Here is a 26,938-nt window from a genome sequence, read left to right as displayed (position 1 = left end):
CTCATATTTGCCCAAGGGACAACACTTCCCATGCCACACACAAGGAGGAAAAATATACACTAGGTACACTAACACCACAGAGGAAAAATGCACTGCATGAGAGGCAAAGTTGAGAGGGAGAGAGCTCAAACGAGGGATATATGTAATCAGGAGCGTCAGTGCTCCTGATTACATATGAATAAATGAGCAGGAGACGTGGCTCTCCAGTGAGTGGTTGGGGCTCTGTTTGTTACAGTAACAGGAGGGAGAGGATAATGTTGATTTGCAGCGATTCAGCTACTGCAAAGTGGGGAAGGACGTTATGGATAAACCATGTACCTGCATCGTCCGTCTCCGGGGACGACAGACTGAACGAGCTAGTGTAGGCACTGACTGGCCAATCAGAGGAGGGAGGCAGAGCCTCGTTCTGAGATGAAGTGGGAGAGGAGCCTAAGCCGATGCCATCAACACAAATAGACAAGACACAAACAAATAAGGAAAAAATAGCAGAGAGAGAAAATGGAGTAAAGGAAAATGCACAACAAATGATGAAAGTAAGCTCATTTAAAAGAGAAGAGGATAAACTGGTAAATGATAATGATTATACAGGCAGTTAAAAGTAGGAAAATGAAGAACAAAAGAACAAGAAGCAGGCTTTCTGGTGGCAGCAGCTGCGTGATACTGTCAGACAGGTTTAGTGGGTTTACAATACATGAGGACACAGCTTGTTGTACAATTTTTTTACAAATTCGACTTGGATTCACTGTGTTTTGCTATACTGTGACATGGCTCTTGACTGGTAAGCCACGACCACAACACAAAAACTTCTTACTAAGCATCTTTACTAGGACACCTTTTTAGCCCTTACTTGAAAACTCTTTGACCGGTCTCTCACCTCCACTCCTGTCCCGCAGCAGGTAGCGGTTGACATCTTGGATGTTGGTGTTGATGGTGGGCCCGCTGGGGACACTGCCGGGGGTCACGTTGGGGTCAGTCTCCGGGTCGATATTCTGGAGGCCCTTCCAGGGCACACCGGGGCAGAACTCTGAAAATCAAAAATGAAATATTAAACACGTTTTTTTCTTACCAGTATTAAATGTTACCCACTGATAATGTAAAATCTGTAATTAACTGACAGCTACCAAATACCTGGTAATCAGGCATCAGGTTTTGGTTGCTGACATTTAACTGGATGGATTCTACATTTTAAGTGTTACAGAGGAGCAGTAATGGTCCTGTGTGCCCGATATTTCTGGCCCCGGAAGGCAAACTGACAAACCATGAACACAGTGCTTCACGCACTAACCTGGTGGCCAGTTGATATTGGTCCCATTGGCCATCTTGTCACTGCTGCTCTTGCCCTGCCCCCAGCTGTCTGGGGGGACCAGGGGACTGGTAGGTGACTCTGAGCTGGACATCAGGTTGTAGGGACTGTAAGAATCCTCCAGCTGATGGGGCTTACCAGGGGGACCCAGGTTGGCACCTGAGAAAAGTTAAATTAAAAGTGTAGAAGTGGAGATCAGTGAAAAGCGGGAAATGCTTTGGATTTTCTTTTCCAACCAAATAAACAATGAAAGACACTTTTCTTGTTCACACTACTTTTCATGTAGTGGTCTGATTATATTTAAATCATTCTGTTTTTAACATTTTTAACATCTTTCTTCTTCTTTCTTCTTCCTGGCTGACCCACTTTCCAAATCTGCATCTTGCAGGTTGAAACGGGTAAAATGGTGTAAAAGGTGAAAACGGGGCTTAATGTGAAAATTGGAAATGAGGATTACTGTACAGGAGGAATACCTTGTTATTCTTATTTTTAAAGGAAAATGATCAGTCATCATATATACAAACTTTGGAATATGAACATACTGTTAGATATGAAACAATGTGCTCTCTAGTGGGGATTTTCCATTACTCTGGACTCCCATTCTTTTCTCACCATGCTTGCCCAGGTTGGGCTCTAGAGGAGAGGAGTTTCCAGAGAGGCTTTCGATGGAGTGGGGATGCGTCCACTGCGACAGGCGCGACTGAGGCTGGGGGGGTTCCTTCATAGACAGACTTCCCACCTCCATGCAGTTTACATTCATGTTTGGATTCAGTCCAGCTGAGAGGACAGAGAGATGTTACTACACAAGCCAACAAGGATTAACGCAGTGTTTTCTATTTTCCATTAAGAGAGAGGTTAGTGCCACTCACAGAGAGAGTAGGGGCTGTAGGTGTTGGGAGATGACTGCGGCTCTTTGGTCTGCAGGTCAGGGAGGCCTGGAGCCTGGGGGTGACCTGGAAATGAATCCAGGCTGGATTTGGCCCCACCAGGATGCAGGCCCGAGTGGGAAGGGGGCGGCTGCTGTTGCTGCTGCTTCATCAGCAGAGCCTGGGCCAGCTGACGCTGGTGCTGTTGGATCTGCTGCTGCATGTTATTGATTGTACGTGCAACCTGGGATGACAACACAATGGAGATATATTTATATATATCTATAGGATCTCTAGTGTGCAGGTGTAAGGTATAACAACTGAAATAAACTTGGTCTTTATACAAAAGTTTCACTTCAGTCAGCGTAAAACAGCTGAAATTATTTTATGTGACATGATAATGTAAGCAAATTTAGGATTTTCAGTGATCAGAGTGAGTAACTGAGCAGGGAAGAAAAAAAACTGAAGGTAAGAGGGTAAACTTACTTGCTGCTCTTGTTGTCGAATGGGGCCAGAAACATTGCGCTGCGCCTGCAACATCTGCTGCTGAATTTGTAAACGCTGGTATGCCTATGAATCAGGTACAAGACATTGTTTCAATGTCAAAAGACATCACAGTGTCTGGAAACCCAGTTATAATACAACAGTACCCAAACATACTTTTATAAAATTTAAAAATACTCCCACTGCATTTGTTTTTTGTAGGTTCAAAGTGAAAGCAGAGAAGGCAGAAATGAGACCTACCAGTTGCAGCTGGTAAAGTTGATTCAGAAGGGTCATATGTTGAGGGTTTATTGGTGAGGTTAAAAGTGCAGGATTCAGACCAATGTTTTTTGCTGCAAACTGTAAGAGCTGTGCTTGAACCTGTGGACAACAGATAAACTCATTGAAAACACAATGTTTTAACACAATTTACATGTAAAACAGAGCATGTGTTTATATTCTGTGCATACACTGTCTATGTGAACATGATGCCACATGTAAGGTCTGAAAAGCAAAAATAATCTGCCCCTTTATTGATATTTATAGAAGTTCAAAGAGGCCTGAAGGGATACATAATAAATGAGAAACTCATAGTGGAGACAATTTTTAATAGTGTAATGTGAATGTAAAATATTTATATATACATACACTAAATGCTTTGGGTACTAATGTGTGTGCGTAGTAAGTGAGAACTGAAGCTGCAATTGTGTTTGTGTGTGTCTACCTGAGGGGAGAGAAACTGAGGCACTTGAGCACGTAGACTAGGCTGAGAGGAACTGAGAGGCGGCACTGGTGGCTGAGGAGGCGGCTGCGGCTGCTGCATGGCCCGGGCTTGTGCTGCTCCACCACCGCCAAACATTCCACTCTGCATCTGCTGGACAAAGTAAGGATCAAGAGAGAGTTAATAACCCCTGCTTCAGTCAGACACGCAGGCGATTTCTACCACCGTTACCTTGACAAGGCCACAGAGTGCCAGCAAGTCCTTAAAAAGTCTTGAAATCAATTATCTTCATTCATGGGTTTCAAATGTCTTAAATATTTTATGTCAAGTTGCATCAAAATATATGATGTCCAAAACAACTTTGCTCTTCATAACATGCTGAGGCAGAGGGGGTGAAATAAAGGTTTAGACATTGATTTGAACACATTTAGTCAGGGATACCATTCACACACACCAGTTAACCATCATTTAAATTAAAAACTAGTTCATGCAAAATACTTTTTTTTGATACAAATGAATGAATCACCTTATCCATGAAGGGCAAGCGAGGTTCTGCTGAGGGGTCTTTGGAAAGAAGCGGAGGCCGAGGGCAGCTCATGGGCTTGTTGATGAGCCCGTTGTTGTAGTCGTGGCCAGTTATCCCCATCCCCCGCTTGTCCAGCTCTGTCTTCTTCTCTAGCAGGGCACTCATGGCCTGATCCAGGTTCATGTTGTTGCTCTTCAGAGCCTCCTCTGCTGGATCCCTCTGGAGAATAAACCAGAAAGCATCAGTAATGCAGAAACAAACCAATGCCAAAATGGGGGAAAACTTTGCTTCTCATGACTAATGTTAGAAACACAAAAAATACCGTTTAGTCTGATAATTATGTTGATTTGGGTTACTGATCTCGCACATATGTTGTGCATTAAATGACCAATCATAATTCGTGTGAATTCTTAAAAATATGTTGTAAGAACAATCACTGATCAAAAGGTAAAAAAATGTTTTAATAAAAATCACAGTGTTCCCTCCAAGAATTGACTAACAGCAGTGTAGAAGTTTCTAGTGATTTCAACTCACAGGGAAGCCCATGTCTGTCAGCTGTTTGATGAGACGATTCATGATCCAGGCATCTTCTTGCTTCCCCGGGACCTTTCCCTGGGAGAGATGATGACATATTAAAGTATTATTACCACATTAACTAGATAATATTTTACAATAAAAATGTAATATCAAAATAGCTTCACACCTTCGGTGGGACCTTTTTAGATGCATTGCCCCAAGAGTTACAGGAGGAGTTGCTCTCCTGGGAGGCAGCGCTGTTCCACATGTCTCCCTCCTCAGCATCCCACTGACCCCCCGACAAGTTGAGCTCTTCACCTCCACCTCCCCATCCGTCTTGCATAGGTTTTGGGGCTGGAGAACACATCACAAGAGAGGATGTAAACCAAACAGCGTTGAGGACACATGCCTTATATGTTAACTTTAGGATGTTGGTCTTTAATTCAATAAAGCTACGAAAATACAGAGTATACGATATCACACACATTACTGAAAGCATCAAATGAGTTTAGTTGTATAATAAGTTATATATATTTTATGGATATAGTGTTCTTCACTTCCATATGTTATGAAACCTTAAAACAAAGACATAGCCTCGGCTATATGAATGGATAAAGGTATTCTTTTGGAAGATTTGACCCGATCCAGCTGGTTCAGGTTAAACTTAAGCATCCAGCCTGTTGTCCACATGCTAATAAACTTCCAGTTTTTAAAACATGTATATTAAGGTTAAGACAACTCTTTGATGAAAAAAAAAAGCAGCAAAATCCAAGCCTTGGAAAATAAACAATTGGTTGCATAAACTGAAAACGAAACTCAAACACAACATTATTACATAAAAATAATCTGAACACTAACAATAGATGGCCACTAGGGGTCAGTGTGGATTTCTGGGTAAAATTTCCAGTGCTCTTGCTTCCTTTGTACCATGTTGACGTCCTTGATTTGACCATTTAGGAGAGTATTACTGAACTTTTTTCAGCAGTGCAGCACACGTGGTGTCATATTCCTCAAAGACTTAAACACTTCGTTCATAATAATTCATAAAACCATAGAGGGTTAAATTATTTACCAGGTTTGCAAGATGCAGATGTCATCGCCGAGTTTCCCCTGCCATAGCTATCTGGGTTGCCGTCTCCCCAGCCTCCACAGCTCCCGGTAGGCTTGCCCCAGGCAGATGTCCCATTGTCCACGCTGACCGGAGAGGGTGCAGGTTCCCCCCAAGAGCTCTCTGATTTTGAGTGGGAGCTGGGTATCTCTCCCCAACCTGGAGAACACACAAGGACATGAGCCTGTCAATAATAATCATTCACTGCCCAAATATGAGAAACTAAAATAAGTTAGGCTATACCAAATGTATTATTACTATTATTTTTTTCATTTGAAGCTTATAGGTGTTCGAATGAAGCTTTGAATATCTGTTGTCAAAAAATAAAGAAATCTTTTAATAAAATCCTCAATTTTAGTAAAGTGATTCATCGCATTAAATGAGTTAGTATGTTTTTTAATTTAATCAACTTTCTTTAATGAATAGAACATGTCAGATTCATAAACATAAACACATGTGAGAAGTAGGCTAATCCAATAAAGGCATAAAATAAAATGCTGCCCAACTGGCAATTACTTTTACTATTACATCTTTCTACAGTCGCTGGTATGAAAGTGATGATGTCTTGATGGACTGCCGAGCGCCAGGAGAATGCAGACATGTAAAATGTGCTTTTTTTTGGTAATGACTTCAGTAATTTAATTTACTTACTACTTTAATTTACTAAATAGTGACAGAGCCAAAACATTTCTTTTTTATTGTGGTTATACAAGCGTAATTTGTGGTGGTGCTGGTGGACCTTCTCGTTAATACAGGTGTGTGCCTCCCTTTGTGTGCAGCATGAGAAAGAACTTCATTTTTTTTTTTTCAATAAAAAATAAAAATAAAAATAATGAAAAACTTTTAGATTTTCTCATAAGAACGCAAAAAGATATATTCTAAAAACCTACAATAATTATGTTAAACACTTAAACTATAACAGTAAGAGACACAAATTGCTGCTTTTTCAAATAGTTATTGCTGGCTTTTTCTATAAATATCAGAAGCACTGAGTATAAAATTGCTGTATTTCCACACGCCATTTCCATCTGACCTTACAGTGCTTTGTTATTGGTTTGTCGAATTTACTAAATATGCATCTGCCAAACAAATTTTAATGGCATTGGGTCAAATTGTTTGTGCTCGCTCATATTAGCAGAATTTTGTGCTCAATACAAGAGTGACGCTCATTCTCTCTTGAATCCAAAAATGCTAAATGTAAGATTAAATCATCTTGATTTACATAGTACGCAAGCCTTTATCACAGCTCTTTCTCCCAGAAAGGAAGAGTCTTCTTTTTATTGTTTGTTGCTAAATGGCTATCCACCCACAGATGCTTTCAGGCATTCTCACTTCTGATCAGTTAATGGCTGTTAACAAGTTTAGATGTGGCTGCTGTATGCCTGACTCAAAAGTCTGACGAGCAAGTTTACCTGTGTGTGAAGCATATTCAACATGCTCAAAATTATATTTTAATTTTTATTTTAATAACTTCAATAACTGTACGTCTTAAAGTGCTGTGTATTTAACTGATAAACCTACATAAACATATTGCTTGCATTCTTTTTTTGTTTGTTTCTTGTCGATATAAACTGAGTCTTAAATCTAACTGAGCCTCTAGTAAACTCCATCACCGCGTTTATCCTTCTGTTTTGGAGTGTGAAGTGCCACACATGGCAGGAACCTGGGCTTGGCTGAGCAGAATGGTTGACAGAGGGAGAAGATGCCCATTTAAGATTTGGCACGGCCTAGCCCCTCTTGGCACGAGAGACACAGTGCTGTCTCTGAGCCTGTGGCAGTGCCAGGCTCAGCTTAGCTCTCTCTCCAGGCAGAGGTCAAGTCCTAAAGGCTGCTCCAAAATTATAGTTAACATTTAACCTTTTAGTACTATGACTGGATGATGTGCTACACTGATTTAAAAAATGGCATAGTGTGATAAAAAAAAACTTTTCCCCAAACTCTCTGCCCTTAGTTATAAACAGTACTGAGGAGTTAACCTTTTTTGTTTGATCCACTGTATGCTCATTGGCCATTATGCCAGCAATAGGGACTGCATTCAGGTTTTATTGGGAAGCAAATGAATCCAAGGTGGAGTCAGCATGCAGGGTCAAGTGAGGGACAGCAGGGGGCATCTGACCCCTCTCAGCTCCAAGGGGCTTGCTCCACCTCCTCCCTTCAACAACTGACAGATGGTGGCTCCCATGTAATCACACACTTCCGATCAGTCTCAAACAGTTTGTGGTGAATCGCTATTTTCACGAGAGACTTTGTAAACAGCATTCTCGTGCTTCCTTTGGGTACCCATGAGAGGTTGCCAGGGTTACCCATACAGACTTGTCTGGTGTGAGGTGCCTCATGGAGAGACAGGGCTGGTGCCGCTTAACACATTTGGATAGTTGATAAGATGTAAATCCAAAGAGGGCAAACTAGGTCAAGATTTTACCTTTAAGTGGATCAACAGATTGGAGCTTAGCAGCGCACTGTGCTAGCTAACCAACAACCAACTTTAAAGTTTGACACCTTAACTTTGAGCAGAGGAAAAAGAAAAGGGAAACCAGGAAAATGAAATCAATCTACTTTACCTTAAGTAGCATTTTGAAAAGGTCAAAGTCACAGTGAAGTCAAAACACTTTTTAAGTTCTAATGTTGACCATATAATTTATCTGTAGACTATAAGCCACTGAATCTTGCCAATTTGACTAAACGGAAGAGGTGTAGACTATGTATATGCACTACAAAATCAGAGGATTATGTCTTACCTTGAGCTATCAGGGGACCCCTGTTGTGAGCTGGCCCAGACTGGTGTTGGACAATAGGATCCATGGGCCCACTGCTGGGTCCTGGGTTTTGGGAGTTTTGGGTGTGGTTCTGTAAAGGTGCAGGCGGGCCATGATAAGGGTGATTGTGAGAGAGGGGGTGGTTGTTGTTGGGGCCTGGGGGGTTATTGCCTCCAGTGGTAACTTTAGCCTGGGACATTCCTGGATTGTTTCTGTCCCACAGGTTGACTGTCTTGTTGTAGGTACCAGGGTCACCCCAAGCTGAGGTCCCATCATCGATCTCCATCTTACGCCGGATTGAAGGTGGGGAGGGCTCTTCCCAGCCTGTAGGCTCAGCTGAGGACTCCTGCTTACTGCCACCCCAGCCTCCACTTTGCTTCACTGAGCCTGAGCCACCCCAAGAGCCCATGCTTCCTGCTCCACTACTACCACTGGGCCCATCCTGAGGCTTTGCCCCCCAACCTTGGGGAGGGCCACTAGGACGCTGACAAACGGGCTCTCCCCAACCCGCATTTCCTCCAGCTCCAGATATCCCAGGTCCTGAAGAAGGCATTCCCCAGCCTCGTGGTTTTTCCTTCCAGCCTGCTGCTTCTCCCTCCCACCCAGGGTTGGTGGGACTCTTTTTGCTCTCCTCTGGTTCTCTCCAGTCCCCTGCATTATTGCTCCCTCCACTATTGCCCCAGCTGTGGGATGCTTTGGGTTGTTCTCCCCAGCTCTGGGGTGTTGCCTTGATGTGAGAGTCATCCCACCCAGCTGTCTTCTCCTCTCCCCAGGACTGATTCCCATTCTTGGGTATATTAGTGGTGGAACCTCCTGTTGAAGGGGTCCCCCAGCCACCAGGGCCACTTGGGGGCTTAATGTTGTTGGCTGGCTCTCCCCAGCCAGAGCTAGGCTGGTTGGTAGCAGCTATACTTCCACCCCAACCTGAAGCTCCCTGAGAACCAGGCACATCATTTTTGCTCCCAGGTTCAGTCCTCTGAGAGGGGCCCATGTTCGTGTTGGAGGGCCCCTGGGCATCGCTTGGAGTGGTTTGGCCAGATCCCCATGATTCAGTGCCCACATCATTCTTGCGTTTAGTATCGTCCATGTCCCAGGAGGTGTGCTGGCGAACAGGAGTCTGTCCCCAGCCAGTGTTGCACAACACCCTGGGGTCTAGATCCTGGGCAGGCAGCAGAGGAGCTGGATTATCTCTGGATGAGTGGTCTCTGTGCCGGGGATGTCCTTCCATGCTGTCACTGCTCCCCTCACTGGCACCAGCTGTGCTCACAGCTCTGCTCCAAGGACTAGATTGTGGATCCTGGGGAGGAGAGCTGGGGGCATCCCAGCTTCCCTGGGCCTCTTCAGTGTGCTGCTTCCCCCATCCTCCAGCAGACTGGTCACCCCAGCCTCCAGAGTTTCCTGCTCCACCTCCTCCATGGCCCCAGGCAGAGTCCCAACCAGGTGCCTCCTTAGATGAAGGTGCCTTTGAATCGCTACTGTTACCCCATACTGAGGTGCCATCTTCTCCATTGACCTGTGGGCCCCCTGGTGGAGGCTGCCCCATGGAACCCAAGCCTACAGGTGCACTACCCCAGCCAGGCAAGTTGCGGATGGGGCTGGGGGGTTCCTGCTTATTAGTGTGATTTGGTCCATCAGTTTTAAGGTTCTGAGGTTCTGAACTGAAAGACACATTCGTGGACGGGGAGGGGTGTGGCTCTGAAGTGTCAGAGGCCATTATGCTACCCCAGGCGCTGCCAATCCCCGAGGAGTTGCTGTTAGTGTTGGCTCCGGTACAGGTGCTGGTCTGGGCTGGAGAGGGGCCAGGTGGATTACAGAGGTTGGGTGTAGGTTGTGGAGGTGAAATGGTGTTGGCTCCCCCTGAGCTGCCTGCCCCTGTGCCACCTCCATCATGCCCCAACATGGGCCAGGCAGAAGGGTTGGCATTAGGGTTTAGGTTCAAGTTAAAGTTGGTGGCGGAGGATGACGAAGAAGAGCCCCAGCCCCTGCTGCCTCCTCCCCCCACTGGGCTGTCACTCTTCCCTTCACTCCCCACTGAGGACTGGGGGGGGCAGTGGGAAGGTCCAGGCCCAGAGCCCCAGCTGCGACTGGATGCAACCTGGCTAGAGAGCATGCTGGTTCCAGTATGATTGGCAGGGCTGGGCCCACTGTTGGCCTTGCTGCTAAGGTGGTTGGCAGGGAAGTGGCCTGTCTGGCTGTTGGCCCCTGTGGCCATACTCACTGCACTACAACTACTACTAGTACTACTGCTGCTGCTGCTGCTGCTGCTGCCGCTGCTGGTCAGGTGACCAGGGTCAGTGTCCAAAGGGCATCCTCCTGGAGGGGCCTGGCTCTGGCTGAGGGTAATAGAGGGCCAAGCCTCTGTGTCCTTCTGGTCAATGATCAGTTGATCCCAGCCACTGAAATTGGTGGAAGATGCAGCACTTGTGGCACTCCTGTTGGCTGGCAGGTGTCCCCAGAGGGGATTATCATACTGGGCTCCCTGGCCGCTCTGTGGGGGCAGTTCTGTATGAGAGGAAAGAAAAACAACAGGACATGAGCATGAGCAAGAGCATGAGCAAAGAGAGGTATAAGTTAGAACGTCATCACACCCACATATGCTTATTAAGGTTGAAATACCATGGCAACATGTAAGGTGTCTACTTATGTATACATAGACTTCACAATATGCTTTATTAATGAAAATACCACCTACACTGAAAATGCAAACACTGAGAGGAGAATGACTAATATGATAGCAGAGGGACCTTTAATTAGAAAATAAATGCAACATTTCTGCACTCCATTTAAACACTATATATTTTCACAGGTCACACAGTTTTCATACATATGTTTCCAAATATGCAATGACTCAAGACAGGACCAATGCTCTCCATGATGTAACTATGACAAGATGATATTCACAACCACAATGCTGTCTCTCAAAACCAACTGTGCTGAAACTGGAGCAACTCAGACATCCCTAAAGCTATTTTATAGTCATCATTGCAGATATTGTTCAAAATGTGAAGGAGCTTGTAGTCAAACTGCTTGTGCTGAAAAGACTAGTAATTTCTACATAAAATCAATTTTTAAGACCAAAAATCAAAATTGAAACTTAACATTTCACTGTGATTGCATACAATACTACTGATACTAATAAAGGTTACCACATTTAGAGGCTATTTTGAGTAAATAGAGTTAAAAATGAACCAAGCAGGAATATGTACCACATGCAGACTCTTCTTGTGTCAGTCATTAAATAATGCATGCTATTGTCCTGTATGAAATGGGAAGCCAAGTACTGTATCTTAATAACAGGTCATCCCAGAAATGACCGTGACATTTGGGAACCCCATTCGAGGAAGTAATCAATGACAGGGGCCATACAGCTGGGTCATCCTTAACTTTTGACCTCCTAACCACTGCAGTTATGACCTCTGCTTGACAGCAACAAAACTCTACACTCGCTCAAGGCAGCCTGTCTCCTCACCAACACATCAGCCTCAATATGCCTGCACAACTGCACCGACAACACAAAGTAATGCTTTGACTTATTTCTCTTAGATCCCTGTGGAGTGAGTTGAGCAAGCTCCCTGGAGTACCAGTGTGCATATGGATCTTGTTGGTACAAACTAAGCCCAGTTGCAGATCATGATTGCTGCACTGATGAACCTGCTCCCACCTCATTGCCTCATTTCTGCTGTCCCTGCTGCTGCAGTGGCTTGTTGTTTACATGTGCCCTCACATGCATGCTTAGTTTGTGTGCAAAAAAAACGGTGTCACAACTACATGAGGGAAGTGACAGCATTTGTGTACCACCCCTTGTTTTCAAGCTTACTTCAATGCTTGCTAGAGGAGAGAGAGGAGGCAGTGAGAGAGCAGGAGGGAAAAAAGAGGGCACTGTGTTTCTGACACACACAGCGCTGTCGTTCTGTAGCGTCACTCTACTGAGAAGTGCAGGACCGCCATTTTCTCAGTCCTGAACTACAGCCAAAAAAGCTCTGAGCTACCATCTGTATCTCGAACATCGCTGCTTTAATAGCACGGATGTCTCACTTGCAATAACGCACAACATGAGAACTCAATACTGCATGCCCACAATGCACTGTCGCTGCAGCTTTACTGTTTAAAAGTGCTCTTCCACACAGTGTGTAAATACAATCCACCAAAACAACACAGAAGAGGCACAGAGGAGAGAAAAAACAGGGAGACCAAGAGGGAAGAAGGGGAGATGTGAAACACAGTAACGAAATACCTGTGGAGACGTGCCTCCCAACCATCCTGTAAAGAGCTAGGTTTTGTGCGACGCAGCGACCATCCTTGTCTCAATATGTCTGCTCGGCTCGCCAAGCTTCTGAGGCTCGTTTCTGAAATACTGCCAAGAAGTTGCACAGCTCTTGCGCGGCATGAGACAACTCCCCCTCCCTTCCTTCCTCACCCCTCATGCTCGGTCCCTCCCACCAACACTGCTTTGGCTGGGTCTCTTCTCTTCTATCTATTGCCTCCCTCTGGCTTTATTTATATCGTGCTCTATTCCTATCCTGACGGAGGATATTCTCCCTCTCTGGAAAAGCACTGAAAGAAGGCTGGTTGGGGGAGGGGATGGGAGCACTGGAGAAATGGGGGGCTTGGTTAACAGCTGAACGATAAAGCCTGGAGACTTTCATTATGCACTCACGAGGCATGAGGTAACACAAAACAAAAGGGGGACTCCTCTAACCTCCCCCCACCCTCACATCTTTCAACCTTTCAAAACTGTCACTAAATATTTAGCCAAGACCACTCCATCTGCAATTAGCACTGCTACCCACAATGGAAAGCCACTTGAATAGCAGTGGCGGGCAACAGAGAGCAAGAGAAACCCCACAAAGGCCTGCTGCACCCCTGGTGCTGGCATAACAATTTTCTCACACATGCATGCGGTTATGTATGAGCAGGCATATCATCAGAACACGCATGATGACAAACGTCTATTTCTGTCTCAATCTATTTGGTAAACACACATCTCACTCATTTCCCCTTGGTTTTGTTGTTGTCTGTTATGTTATTAGTGGCTCTGCTGGGTGGCTGGAAGTTCCTGTCTTACTGGAGAGCATTTATGCTTTGGTTGTTTACAATATCTTTGTGAACTTCACAATAGTTGCGCAGAACAAAAGAAGTACAGATAACAAAAGGAAGGTAGTCCATGTTTATGTTGATCACCCTCCTCCAAATTGCAAACTGTGCCTTCAAATTCTTGAAAAATGATAGCCATAATATTGCTGCCGTGGGGTAACTCCATCATTGAGGTATTTCTTTATCAGATATGGCTTAAGGAACACCTGCAATCCATTATCCATGTTGAATTAACCATTGGTAGTCAAGCTGATGTCACTTATTTTCTTCCTGAAAAGGGTCATGTGATAAGTGCTAAAAAAAAGTGATAAATCAGAGAAGGACACGCCGTGACTGATAAGACCCAATCAGTGAACGAATGTGGGTGTTTGTGCCTTGTTTCCAAAAGTCTACATGTATGCCCATCCAGACTAAAACGCCTTTTCAACTAAAAGGGGGGTCAGCAGCGTTTTCAACAGTATCGATTTTAGGGATTTCAAAATGCTGGAGTAGTGTGGATGTTAGGTATAAAAGTAGCAAAAGTTGCACATTTTAAAACCAAAACGCATTAGTGTGGATGTAGCCTTTGGTTGCTAGGTGCCACTTCACTGTGGGCCTTTCTGAGCACAAGGCAAGGGCATAAAATGAGCAGACTCATGGATCTAGCCACAGTTCATGATAAGGGGCCAGTGATCTGATCCAAAACATGCCACTGGAGCTACAAGGGGCAAAGAGGTTGCATACAGAGACAACAGAGGAAGACATGCATGAGATTTAATAGAAGACATGGAGGGAGGAGGATAGCAGGGACTGGGAGCTCGGCAAAAGAGAGAAAGAAAAAAAAAAAAGAACAGCAGTCCCCTGGATCAAGGCTAGTATTGTTTACAAATGATCCCGGTGCCCACGCAACAACACAATAAGTCAATGTTTGGTAGAGAACAAGAGTCCTTTTATGGCTAAGGTTCAGCCCACTGTGCCTCTCCACTGTGAGGACCTAACATGTGGTGAGGTCATGCTGTGCTACTGCATGGCCACTGGCTCCTTTGTGTGTTAACATACTGTGCACACAGTGCAGACACTGCATCTACTGTATGGATGCATACATGCAGGCAAACAGAAAAAACACAAACACACGACTTCCTGAATGCTCAGCAGGCAATTCTTCCTTTTCATGCTTTCCTTCAGCCTCGTAACACTTTTCATAACAAGTGGACACTAATGTACAAAATACAGGTGTAGTAAGGTGGGTGTGTGTGTGTGTGTGTGTGTGTGTGTGTGTGGGGGGGGGGGTACAAGGGTCATATAAAAGAGAGATTCAGAGGCATGAGAATACAAAGACAGACTGGACAGAAAATGAAAGACAGATATGATGTTGAGAGATTGAAAGAGGAAGTAATCTAGGAGGGCTGTGTGGGCCTCAGCTGGACTGATCCTGGCTTAATGAAGTCCCTGAGGGCAGAGAGACAGGATGGTACAGACCTGACAATGCATGCTGCCAGCCAGATGAACAAGCTTATGGACAGACAGACATACACACATGAACATACACTTCCCAGAAACATGCTACCTCTGTGTTTAATGATCACAATCCCAATTGTTTTTGATTTGATGCACTAAACATAAACTGTACAAGGAACAGCACAAAAAAGCATCGAATAAATAGATGCGGTTTTCTTTAAAGAGACAACAGACATGATCAGAGACGATACTTATTATTAAGTCTCAATTGCACAAGCCTATTTTTTTTTTCCTTCTCTGGTTCTCACTTCTCAAATGTGCCAATTTAATGCCTTTCTTTGTCATATATAATAGTAAACTGTCTGTTTTTATTACTGTTGGTCATATAAGAACATGCATTTTGTCTATGCTGCCTTGGAATGTGGGACATATAACTGCCATTTTTCACAACTTTTTAAATCTTAGGCACCGAATAAGAGTACTGAATAATCAAATAATGATTATAGTTTGTGCAGCCACTTATGTCAAACATCTGTGCAAAACAGCATTTGTCTTATGAAGTATTATTCCAGCAGGGCATTAGCAGGCAAACAAGAAAGTTACTACCACTACTAGTGTGTCTAGAATACTCAACTGAACCAGCTGATTTGTATGTTACTAATATTTAAGGGTCTGAGAGTGAGGTAGGGTCAGGGCAGCATTGCAAAAGTGACCTGCATGTCCTGTTTGCCAGCCCAGTGTGACGCAATATGACAAAGCAGAGTAGCAGCCATCAGCCATACACCGAACCAGCAGACTTCTGTACGCTCAGCACACACATAACACTTGATGGTTTTTTCCTTCTGCCACTGCTGGGAGTATGCTGAAGTGACACAGACAGATTGTTGGATGTTGGCTAAATTGTATTCTTCCTGGAACAAACAACAGCTGCTTAATGACAGGGACTGTACAGAAATATATGCAAGAAATTCTGTTTCATATAGATGCTCTTTTTGCTGCTGCTTTGCTGTTAATGCTATGTTATTATCTCAACATTATCTCAAGGGAAAAGACTAACAGAGGGACAAAACGTGTCTTTTGAAAAAGCACACATCTAAGACATCTGGTCGTCATGTTTGCCCGCGAGTATCCCCTTTCTCCTCCTCCTCTAAAGGATAAACCAGGTCAAGGGCTTTCTCCAGCATGCCAGTCTTAAAATAGCTTGCTCTCTCACGCCTCCTCTACATGAAAGGGCCTTGGGATATGGATTGTTAGCCAAGCAAATGGCAACATTAGGAGAAGGATATAATAATGGGAAAATCGACAAACATAGGTACATAAGGTATGTGCAGCCTGACTAATCTTCGCTGCCCTGGGGCCAATGAGGGTTTGTGTGAGCTGAGGTGTAGGTATAGCAGAGGTGTAGGAGGTGAACACATGTGCATCAGAGAATGACGAGCACGGCAGAGAGAGCCAGAGGAGCAGGGGCACAGAGTGAGAGAGATGAGATAGAAAAAGGAAAGAGCGAGCGCTGAACATTTGTGGTTAACAGAGAGCTGATGTTTAATCACATCACAAGACGTCCCAGTCCTCTTTGAGGGGATTCCCAAGGCTCTTTTACAGCATCATCAGCAGACTTAAAGAGCACATCAAGTCTAGCCTGCATGCACTCTCCACTAGACAAGCTATTAGCACTTTAGCTGCACTGTTCTTTTACTTGACAAGGTCTGTTTACATTAAGATGTTTTTAGCTGGTGTCGGCCCCTGTTGTGCTGAGCAAGTACAATGCCTACAGGTATATGAAACCTTGATTGTTACTTTGTAGGCTTTAACTAGGGGGTGTACAGCCAACACATTATAGGACAACAAGCTAATTCTTTGATAAGTTTAGAGTCAAACTAAACAAGTCAGAGAAGGCCAGAGCTGCTGAGTGCATTACTGCCAGATAACAAATGCAAAGAATTGGAGAAAACTGTATGCTTAAAAAAAGTCATTTCCATATGTCATTTAACTAAAAACCCTCAATAAGGACAATGTTTATCCATTAATATTGATACAAAATCTGAACTCAACCATCAAAACACAGCAGTGGTTGCTGCTACCTGCCTTTACAGCAGAATAATGCTGCATGGGTCAAGTTGAGCAGGGACACACAAAGCTAAGCCTGCAGAGGAAGAGAGTGTTTGTGTACAGGCAGATGTATTCTGATATGGACACAAAGACCACGTTTATCAGGCCTACTTTTCAAGAGAGCCGACATGTGACCAAGTAATGAAAGACGAGGTGAGGTGAAGGGGAGTCAGTGGATGGAGAGGAGAGGGAGAGGGGAGAGAATGAATGCAGCTAGTGTGCTTGTACTGTTAGCTATCAGCAAGAAATGAAAGTAATCAGTAGGCACGGCTGCAGGGATGGAGGTGGTTTTACCGGTGGCACTCTGCATGTGTGTTAAATGACATTTCTGCATATTTTACAGAACAGAAAGTGAAGTTTTCCAACTGAGACATTCAATGGTTGAAGAGACCCACTGTCTTCAACTGTAAAGGGGAGTGTCATGTGCAAAACCTCTCTGAGTTGCTACAGTATGTGTAGAGGTATATACAGTACAAAAACCTCCCACTGTACTCCTATCTGTCTTTCAGCCTGAAAGGTCCTCCTGTTTGTCTGTCCTAATGTAATCAATCAGTTCAAAGACGCACAGAGAGCAAAAGCAGAGCAGAGCGGGCCCGCCAGAGAGGGGTGGAGAGAAGCAGCAGCTTTTACCGTAAGCCATGAGTCACTTCAGCCCACAGTACTGGACCTCTGCCATGCTCGCTCTCTCCGTCTTTCTTTCTTTCCTTCTCACTCAGTCTTTCTATCAGCGCCAGGTCAGGCCCACTGAGGCGCCCAGCCAACTAGCTCGCTTCATAAGGCTCCTCCTCCAAAAACAGGAAACACTGTGGGGCTGGTCAGCAATGCTCAACAAAGAGTGGGAGGATGATGATGATGAGAGGGAGGAGGAGGAGAAAGAGAGGACAGGAAAAACATATCATCTCCATGGAGATAGAGCTGCACTGAAACAGCATCAGAGGGGTTGGGCAATGCTGAGACACACACTTATGCTACAATTTGTTTTCCTTTCCAGATAATGAGAAGTGCCAAATGCCCCCAAAAGAATTTTCAATATGATCATCTTCAAAGAACAGATGATTTTTATATTAAAAAAGAACAGACCTTTATCGCTTGGAAATACATGAGAACCTGGTTTACTGTGACATGCAGAGCCTCAGGAAGGAAAATACACACACGCAGACAGCCAGCTGTGTTTACTCTCCATCCTCTACCCCTGTATTCCTCTATCCCCATTTCTAATTCCCAGCCAGGTAGAGGCAGAGTGAAAATAAACAACAGTCTGCAGCACCTGTGAAGTATCTTCTCACAGCTCTACAGGTACACCATTTCATTTACAATCACAGCGCCATGCAAAAACGAGAATAGATACAGCCAACGTCATTTAAGAATGCCAATTCCAGTATGCGCAAAACAGGGCCATTCTGTCCGCACCTGATATAAGTCTAAACAGCTGACAGGATGAGTTGTAAAAAAAACACTATATACCCTATGCATCTATCTATAAAAGAATCAGTGAAGTGCAGTGAAGAACATTTTGTTTTACTGGAGCTGTGTAGCTGTGTGAGTTGGATTTCTGGCTTGCCACAAATTCTGCTCGGCTGTCTTGTACTTGCACAATCTGATTTCCCACATGCTGCTGTCAAAGCATCTGTGACAAACTGTGGCGAGCTTGTTTTATTATTATTTTAGTAGTATTTTACATGTTAAATGTTGGCGAAAACTGTAGACCTGACTGAAACTGCAGTGATATGAAACTGAATTTCATTGCAGAACAGACTTTTCTTTTTATATTCTTATTTTCCATTCCTAGTAGAGTTGCACCGAATATTACTGTCTTTCTCAGATTGTCAACATTGCTGATGATGCAGTTGTCTTGCTTGAATAAACTTTATTGGAATCGTCTCTGTACAAACCGACCAGGGGTTCCCTGCTTACATTCAGAGTGAGCACCCACGCTGTGGCCTGTCAACTGATTCATACAGTGTGAGCATAGAAGTTGCAGGTTCCGGCTGTGCAGAAAGGCAGATTAAAACGTGTGACGTGAAAGAGATAATGACTCGCCAACAGAGTGTCTAGGCTGACCTGTAGGCAGGCTGGTTGTGGAGGAAGAGGGAGAGGAGTGTATGGCTACGGCTGCTGCAGGTTCAGTAGCGGTGGGATGTCCCGAGATGGTGAGAGGCAGGGTCCCGGCGGGCAGAGGCTGGCCCCTCTTCAACAGCTGCTTGTGTTCCTGCTGGCGGAAGCGCGGGGGCACCTCTCTGGGCGGGTAGCGCTGCTGGAGCAGAGTTTGGGGCTGCTGTGCTGTCTGCGGCTGACCTCCGGAGGGGGCGCGCTTGCCATTGCCACTGCTTGGGGGTACAGACGGGACGGCACTGGGGTTCACGGGGGGAAGAGGAGGGGTGGGGTCGAGCTTGGCAGAGTCTGGCACTGTGGAGGTGGGAGGGTGGTGGGGGGGTGAGAGGGGGGACAGGTGACAAGAGAGCATAAATGCAAGGGATGAGGGAGGTAAAGGAGCATTAGGCAAAGCAGAGTTGTTGAGCGCACACTTGTGCCAAAGCAATTATTGACCCATTAGTTGATGAGTTGCACTTTAATTAATATTTAATTGCATTCGTCATCTGTCAGCTAAAAACAAACAAAAAAAACACTGTATTACTGTTAGTTGCTGTTTTTGCAGTACCATCACCAGTACAAGTCTTTTCTGGAAAGCTGCGGTGGCTTAGCATTTCCTTCACTGCTTCTTTTCAAAGCCACGGTCACTTTTGGATAAGCATAATGTTAAATTCAGAAAGGCCAATGAGGAGGTGTCTATAAATGCACAAGATTTGCCATCTCTCCTGGCTGCCTGAAGCTTGACTCTAGGCAGTGGTCAGTCTAAACACATGGCTGCTCTTTGGAGAAACAGAGGACTGTAATAATCTCAGGGTGGTACTGTAATAAACCGTCAGCCTTTAGGAACGGCCAAGACACACAACTCTCACAGTCTGCCACGGTGCCTGGTCACAGATTAGACGTGATGAGGAGGTCAAGTACCACATAATGGATTTAGATCTGCCTGCTGCATTATTGTGGGCTATTGTCTCCATCAGGACAGTACTGCAAAGAGTGCCAAGCGCCATCAGCATAAGCTTTTCATGGTTTGTGGCGGGTTATGGGCCCTGAAACGATCACCTCTCAGTGCTCAACCAAAGCTGTTTGTTATTAACTGCTCTTATAGCTGTGCAAACCAAGTGCTCGTGTCCCACTAGCTTTACTTACCTGTACTGACAGATTGTGATTCTCTGGGTCTGTCTCTCACACTCAATCAAGCACTGTCCCTGACCAGCCCTTTCCCATGGTTTGACTTGAAGCAGCCAAACTTAAGAGAGGCACTAGTAGTCAGTGCAGCTTTCTGGGCTCATCCTGCACTAACTGTTTTTTTTGGCCACTTGGGGGCAGCGGAAACAAGTTGTGAAAACAACACTGACATATCATTCATCACATTCATTACACATATATAATCATTTCATAAATTGTTAGCATAAAAATGTCAATAATAGGTTTCATAATTTGACCTTATTTCTTTTGGAAGAAGCTGTAAAATGCAAAGTCCTCAGCAGGCTACTATAGTCAGCTGGATGTGGCAGTGTAAGGTTAGAGGTCACCGCTAAGTCAACAGGATGATCACCTCGGGTTCACAGAGCTGCTGCTGGGTGTGATGCATTATGGGACACAAAGCACACTGGATAATCGCCTCAGCACATTTCATTACATAATAGAATAAGCTGGTAAACTAGAATGCAAACAGGATGCAAAAAAAATGTGCTTAAAACCTACACATACTGTATGAGAGCAAGCCAAAACATAATGCACACTTGTTCAAAATGGTATTTGAGTTCTTGGTGGTAATAAAATACAGGGGGGGTTGAAGAGAAAAAAAATCTTGCAAAGGCAGAAACCAAAAGAAGAAAATCTTTGTGTGGCCTAAATGAGTTATAAAGAGCAGTGCTTTGCCATTGGCTGCCATCCCGAGTGTGTGCAGTGAAGCAATGAATAACTCGCACACATGCGGCCAGCCCGACACACACGAAAACAAAGAGTTATGTAATGCTGAGGCCCACACCGAGGGGAGAGGATAGGATGGTGTCGTAGAATATACATTCACACAGCCTCGTAAATACTGACAGACAGACATGTTCTCTCACCTTCGCTTCCTCATTTTCCTGTGTATGTTTATGCGTGTGTGTGTACGTGCGTGTGTGTGTGTGTGTGTGGAAGGGGGGTGGGTGGGGGGTTTCCTATGTAATTTTTGCCTCAGTACCACTTTCACTCTACGGGGTATAACCACCGACTGCATGGTCTGATCCTGTTTCACCCGTATCTGTCAGCGTGTCTCCCTCTCCCTTCAGCTTGGGAATCAGGAGGGGAAGCTCTAGAGCTTGAGCTCGCCTCTCATCGGATTTCTCTACATCTGCTCCATTTCCTCTCTGTTCTTGTGCTTCATCCCTCCCCACCTTCCTGTGCTCTCCTCTCCTCTTTCGTTCACTGTGATCTACTATTATCCTCTTGTCATTATCACTGTATTGGGGGCGGCAGATGGACACAACAATTCTCCCTGCTGATTTTAAGAGGTGTTTTCCTCTAAAAAAGAGAGGACTTTGTGGTTGTGCCACAATGTGTATTGATGGTCATGAAGGCGATCGTTATACAGTTGGGACTCTCTGGTGTGTGACGTAGATTCTTCTGGAAGCTGGGGGAAGGGGAAAGCTGGCTGGCTGCTCTGTCAGCCAATCAGAGGGAAGAGACAAGGAGGGAGAGGGAGGGAGCGGGAGAGAGCGAAAGAGAGAGCTGACGTACAGGAGGAGGGGAAGGAGGTAGAGCAGAGAGGGTAAGTGATGAAGAGAATGGTGTGTGTGTGTACGTGTGTGTGCGCCCATGTATTACTCACGTTGTGGGGATAAAAATCTGTTTACACAGTCACATGTGGGGACTCACCTTACTTGTGGGGACAAAATACAGGTCCCTACAATTTAAATCATTACATTTTAGGGTGAAGACTGAGAATAGGGTTACGGGTTAGGTAAGGTTAGGTATAGGGTTAGGAATAGGCAAATAGTGGTTATGGTTATGGTTAGGGTAAGTCTCCAGGAACTGAATCTAAGTCTATGTAATGTCCCCACAAGTGAAAACCCCCTTGTGTGTGTGTGTGTGTGTGTGTGTGTGTGTGTGTGTGTGTGTGTATGTGTGTGTGTAAAGACGGTCTCCGCCCCCTTGCGCGCTCCACTGTGAGCTCGAGTCTCACTGCCTGAAACCAGCTCGGGTCTAAATCCGCTTACAATTAGAGCACTATTTGCCTGTAGTATGCCACACTGTGTAGTATTCTACTTTCAGACACAAGTCCTACTTTTAGTGACATCAAAGTGACTGATGTATTAAAGCAAAATGTTCTAATAATTGCAATTATGTTGATGAAAATCATGGGGGGGGGATCATGAGACAAAAACAAACAAACCCCTAGCATTAACAAGGTGTGGCTTATAAAGCGTGAGTGTCACAACGCAGCGCCGTGCAGAAAAAAGTGAAACAGAGTAAAAAGAGATCAGAGCCACTTGCTCTGACAGCATATTTGCAAAAAACAGTCCTCAGCTGTGTGGGTGTGCAGGAGAATTCCCAGTTCATCAAAGATACACATCAAACCGTGGCCTTGGGGCTGTGTGCGCTTCACGCAGAGGAAGACATCCTATTTTCCACTTTAAAAGGAGTCTTAATTTTCTGAGAGAAAAGATGATAGCATGCTTGCCTGACTAGAGGTTGGGGAGAGGTTGTGTGAGAAGATACCAGAGAGCTGAAGGTAGGTGGAAGAGAAGGAGGGGGGACACTGATGCTCCCTCTCGGGTGAAAGAAAAACAGGCCACATGACCTTGAAGATAAAGGATCCCTTCTATGTGTCAGTTTGATGAGTGGAGGTCCATAGATAACAACTTCTCAGGACCCACAGGAGAAACCCACACTTTCATAGGCAGACTGGCCCATGCAAGTACCATTACTGGTGAGTAATACTAAATAGAAAGCAAGCCTCCTTATAGCATATAACAACATGACAGTAAAACAGAATACACTGCTTAGCAAGGGATTTTCCTACAGAAAAGGTGCCGCTCATAGGAACTTAAAGCAGTCAGGACGCACTTTCCCCTTGCTGGGAAAATGTAATATTCTGCAGAGAGCATGCCATTTAACAACGGATACTGGCACAGCTTCAAATCTGGATTCGAGTAAAAGTTCTTGGGAGATGGATCCCTGCCTTATCAGTGCACTTTTCCCTTGAAGTTTAATAATAGCACTATGCTGACTCTGCTTTCCATTCAGTGAAGTGGATCTTGCTCTTGGGTGGAGTGTAAACACACATGCATGCAAAAGTTCAGTTTGTGAGTGATTATAAGCTCTCCATAGCTGAGCCTTTAATCAACCTAGTTAAGGCCTGAATGGAGCTGTTGCTCAATATCCAGTAGGATGCATACCTCCACTCTAACAGGCAGGTTCGCTGGTTTCAGCTACTGCAATTCTCAACAGCAGACATTGGACAACAGTCTACTACTTTAAAGACATGGTCTTTTGCATAAACTAGGGGTGGGATCAAATATCACTACAGGAAAATAATGCATGAATTTCTCTTGTACCAAATACTGATACTTTCATAGAAACATGTATCGCTCTAAACGCATTCCTTTGCCAGTTTGACTCAAAAGACGAGGACATGGGTAAGTTGTAGTCAGTGTGTGTGTTAAAGAGGCATTGTTTAATCGCAGTTGTCAAATTCTGCAAAACTGACACCACCATGTAGTGAGCAAATACATAATTCCCGCTTTTTGCGTTTTTAGGGGTATTTTTTTCTTCTTTCGTTACCAAGAAATTGTGATGCATCATAGATGGTTGTCTTGCAACGAATCAACAATCACACAATCGCGGTATCATAATACCATCATTGTCATGAGCAACGGAGGGTGCAGATTTAGTTACCACACTAAATGAAGCCATACATAAAAACATAAATGTATTATATATCTTATAGGGCTTTCATTCATGTGTATCAAAGTTTAATAAACTCTCCATGATGCACGCCATCTCCTTAGCACACTGTAATTCAAGTGTACTGTAGATCTGATATTGCTGGCCAAGTCTCACAGTACACTACACTAATTGAAGTCTAAAAGGAAACATGGAAATACCTAGATCCTTATCAGATGTCTATTAAAGCGGAGGCAGCAGAAAGAGTATCAACGAATCATGAGCAAGGAAGGGAGGCATGTCTTTAGGGTTCTCCATCTCTTTCCTCCTGTGGGCTTTAAAATGTCTCACAAGAGAGAAGATTAAAGGGCTTAATTAGAAGTGAATTAATATGACACTGTATTTAAGAGGGAAAACCCTCCCTCGCTGCATCACATTCAACACAGACAAAAATGCTTTTTAAAAAGCACTTGATGTCTGACAGCACGGTGTGGAGAACACAAGACTATATAGGTCAGAGCTTTTATCAAAACGCAGCTACGTGATGCAACACAATCACACACCTGAGTGGTAAAATACACTTGAAGTCAACATTGCTGGTTGCTGGTTACCATCACCTGCAACAAGCTCTCTCATCAGTGGAGTCTAGCCTGTTCTCAACATGCAGACGTCTCATCATAGGAGCTGGATCACAGATTAGAGGAGGGTTGCCTGCATGCCCGCTGTTCTCAGAAGAGAGGTGGAGGACAGACGGACAGCTCTGGACTCACTCCCCTGTCCCTGGCCTATTGTGCCAACAGCTGCAGGCAAACCAGATTCCACTGTCTGTTATGATTTAGAGGAAGTGATGTGTGAAAGAGAGTGGAACGTCCTGTCCTCCTGACCTGGGCAGCACATGCTTGGCTAACACAATTCACTGCAAAATGATTGAGACTGCAAGAGGCTGCCATTTCAGGATGAATGTCACACACACAGAAACGAGAAACCCTTACGGTTAAATATTTTGTTTTGTTCAAACTTTCTAAGTCGGAATAAATCCTTAACCTTTTCTTACATGCAAGCAATGAAAAATGGTCCATTTTCTGTTGATCTGTAGATTAGCCCTGTGTAACCTAGCTTCTCTCTGTCATAACCAAATACATCATCCCTCCACATCACAGCTCCCTTTACAGCTCCACAAATTCTCATAACATCCTTTAATTCACAGCTTATAAGAGCACTAAACGTCATATAAACACACACCTTTATATTTCCTGCTAACTGCTTTCTCTTAACCGTGATAAAGAAAAGAAAAAATAGATTGGCCGTCATTCAAGTCACCAGATTACTGTCATTCTTTAACATCCGTGTGGCCCTTATGGCTGACCTCGCGTCCAAACCAGGTCCACCTGAAAGTTGTGTTCATGATGATTTAAATGACTGAAGTGACAATAAATTTATCAACAATAAGCTTATATGCACAATTTATAGTGTAACACTCCACAACAGCAGAATCCAGCTGTTACCTCCATTGCTCTATAAAAATGTGGTTTATAATCACCACTGCTGCATCCATTTAAGCTCAAGACATGTAGAAGAGGCGGTGACGATGACAAGAGGCACATTGGTATAAATTTCCCCCTGATCACACCGCAATTTATGACTCTCCAACACAAAGCGCTGGGCGTAATTAAGTGAATGTGAAATGGCAAATTAATCTGTTATGAAATTACTGCCACGACACTACTTTATAATAATGTTATCTTTTATTGCGCTATGTAAATGTGTGCCTTGATGTGTATGTATGTTGTGCCCTATCTTTGATAGGGATATAAATGCACAGCATGAACAGAAATACAATAGCTCATTAACCCGTACAAATTAACTCTAGCACAGCTTGTTGATGGCAGAAGGCCTTTGGTATAGTACACAATAGCTATCACGGGGCCAATACTTATTATTATTAAGGTTTGACTCTATTGTGACAATGACCTGTACTGTGACACATTGGTAACAAACAACATCTCCACTACAGACATGAGTTAGCAGAAGTAGTGAACTGAGGATGACAAATACTAATACCAATATTCCACTGATGGCCATGTAAAAATTTGGCCATGCCAAAGGGCTGTGATATGGATTTTGTGAACAAAAGCTACATTAATGCCACCAAACTTTATTTGAGTGCAGGTTTTAACATGAAGAAACTGAAGTTATGTGGGCTCACAGGTAAGCTACTGATTGGACATCATCGGCGCTACATGGACACACAGAGGAAAATCGAATTCAGGTCACTGAAGAGAGTCAACTTTGGCACCTGAACGGTCAAGGGTCAGTCAAGGGTTCAAAATGTAAGGTTGGAAAGAAAGCAAAATCAACCTATAAACCTAACAAAAACTACTATAGTTAACAGCCAACAGTGACTAAGATTTACATTTGTAGGATAGTGTAACTTAGATTATGCAAAGTTCAGCCACTTAAATTGTAAAACATCCAACCTGAATATGCAACCATACAACACGACTTGGAGGTGTTTTCACAGCACTTTCACAACAAAGACCAAGAGCAGCCTATTCAAAATATTCTCGCCCATAAACAACCTTTTGAACACGAATATGATCCCAAACACAACTTAGCCCTTTCAAATAACAATGTTATCTGTTTTGGGGAGCTCTGAGAAAAAGTCTTGTAGTTAATTCTCAGCTACAGGAAAATGGGAGAATGGTGAAATAATTTTCCAGGACAACACAAGATTTTCCAGGATATTTTACTTTGTCACTCATTTTTCAATGTGTTTTCAAGGGACTGGAAAATTGTTTTTTCCAGGTTTTCCAGGATGTGTTGGAACCCTGAGATATCTTATAGCATCACTTCCTCAAGCTCAGGATTTAATAGCAGTTCACCCTTTGAATTCATGCTAAAAATCACATACCTACTATCATAAATTCCTGTGGACGGTCCGTTTTGCTTTTCAACCACAAAATGAAATGCACTGGATTCAGCTTGGAAGCAGACCAAGATCCTCCTTTTCAGGCTGTCTCAGACTCACTGTCATGTACACTGTCTCGACAGCTTTC

General features: G+C 44.1%; 1 protein-coding gene across 6 annotated transcripts in view; it reads right to left on the bottom strand.

Annotated features, from left to right (window-relative positions):
- Positions 1 to 26,938, bottom strand: part of tnrc6c1 (trinucleotide repeat containing adaptor 6C1) — a 43,205-nt gene that overhangs the window by 5,614 nt on the left and 10,653 nt on the right. Inside the window, exons 4-17 of one of the 6 annotated variants that reach the window (XM_076753275.1) lie at positions 18,981 to 19,325; positions 8,262 to 10,781; positions 5,488 to 5,682; positions 4,603 to 4,769; positions 4,434 to 4,511; positions 3,900 to 4,118; positions 3,377 to 3,526; positions 2,914 to 3,033; positions 2,656 to 2,739; positions 2,173 to 2,413; positions 1,916 to 2,080; positions 1,286 to 1,462; positions 848 to 1,024; positions 319 to 429 (exon numbers count right to left, since the gene is read on the bottom strand). In XM_076753275.1, coding sequence (XP_076609390.1) covers positions 319 to 429; positions 848 to 1,024; positions 1,286 to 1,462; positions 1,916 to 2,080; positions 2,173 to 2,413; positions 2,656 to 2,739; positions 2,914 to 3,033; positions 3,377 to 3,526; positions 3,900 to 4,118; positions 4,434 to 4,511; positions 4,603 to 4,769; positions 5,488 to 5,682; positions 8,262 to 10,781; positions 18,981 to 19,325 — 4,749 coding nt within the window. Of the gene's footprint in view, positions 1 to 318; positions 430 to 847; positions 1,025 to 1,285; positions 1,463 to 1,915; positions 2,081 to 2,172; positions 2,414 to 2,655; positions 2,740 to 2,913; positions 3,034 to 3,376; positions 3,527 to 3,899; positions 4,119 to 4,433; positions 4,512 to 4,602; positions 4,770 to 5,487; positions 5,683 to 8,261; positions 10,782 to 12,513; positions 12,668 to 18,980; positions 19,326 to 26,938 lie in introns of those variants that run through there. The other 5 variants (XM_076753278.1, XM_076753276.1, XM_076753279.1 and 2 more) reach the window with 5 other exon arrangements.

This window comes from Chaetodon auriga, chromosome 16 (genome assembly GCF_051107435.1).
Source record: "Chaetodon auriga isolate fChaAug3 chromosome 16, fChaAug3.hap1, whole genome shotgun sequence".
NCBI classification, from domain to species: domain Eukaryota; kingdom Metazoa; phylum Chordata; class Actinopteri; order Chaetodontiformes; family Chaetodontidae; genus Chaetodon; species Chaetodon auriga.
This window is presented reverse-complemented; position numbering and strand designations above follow the sequence as displayed.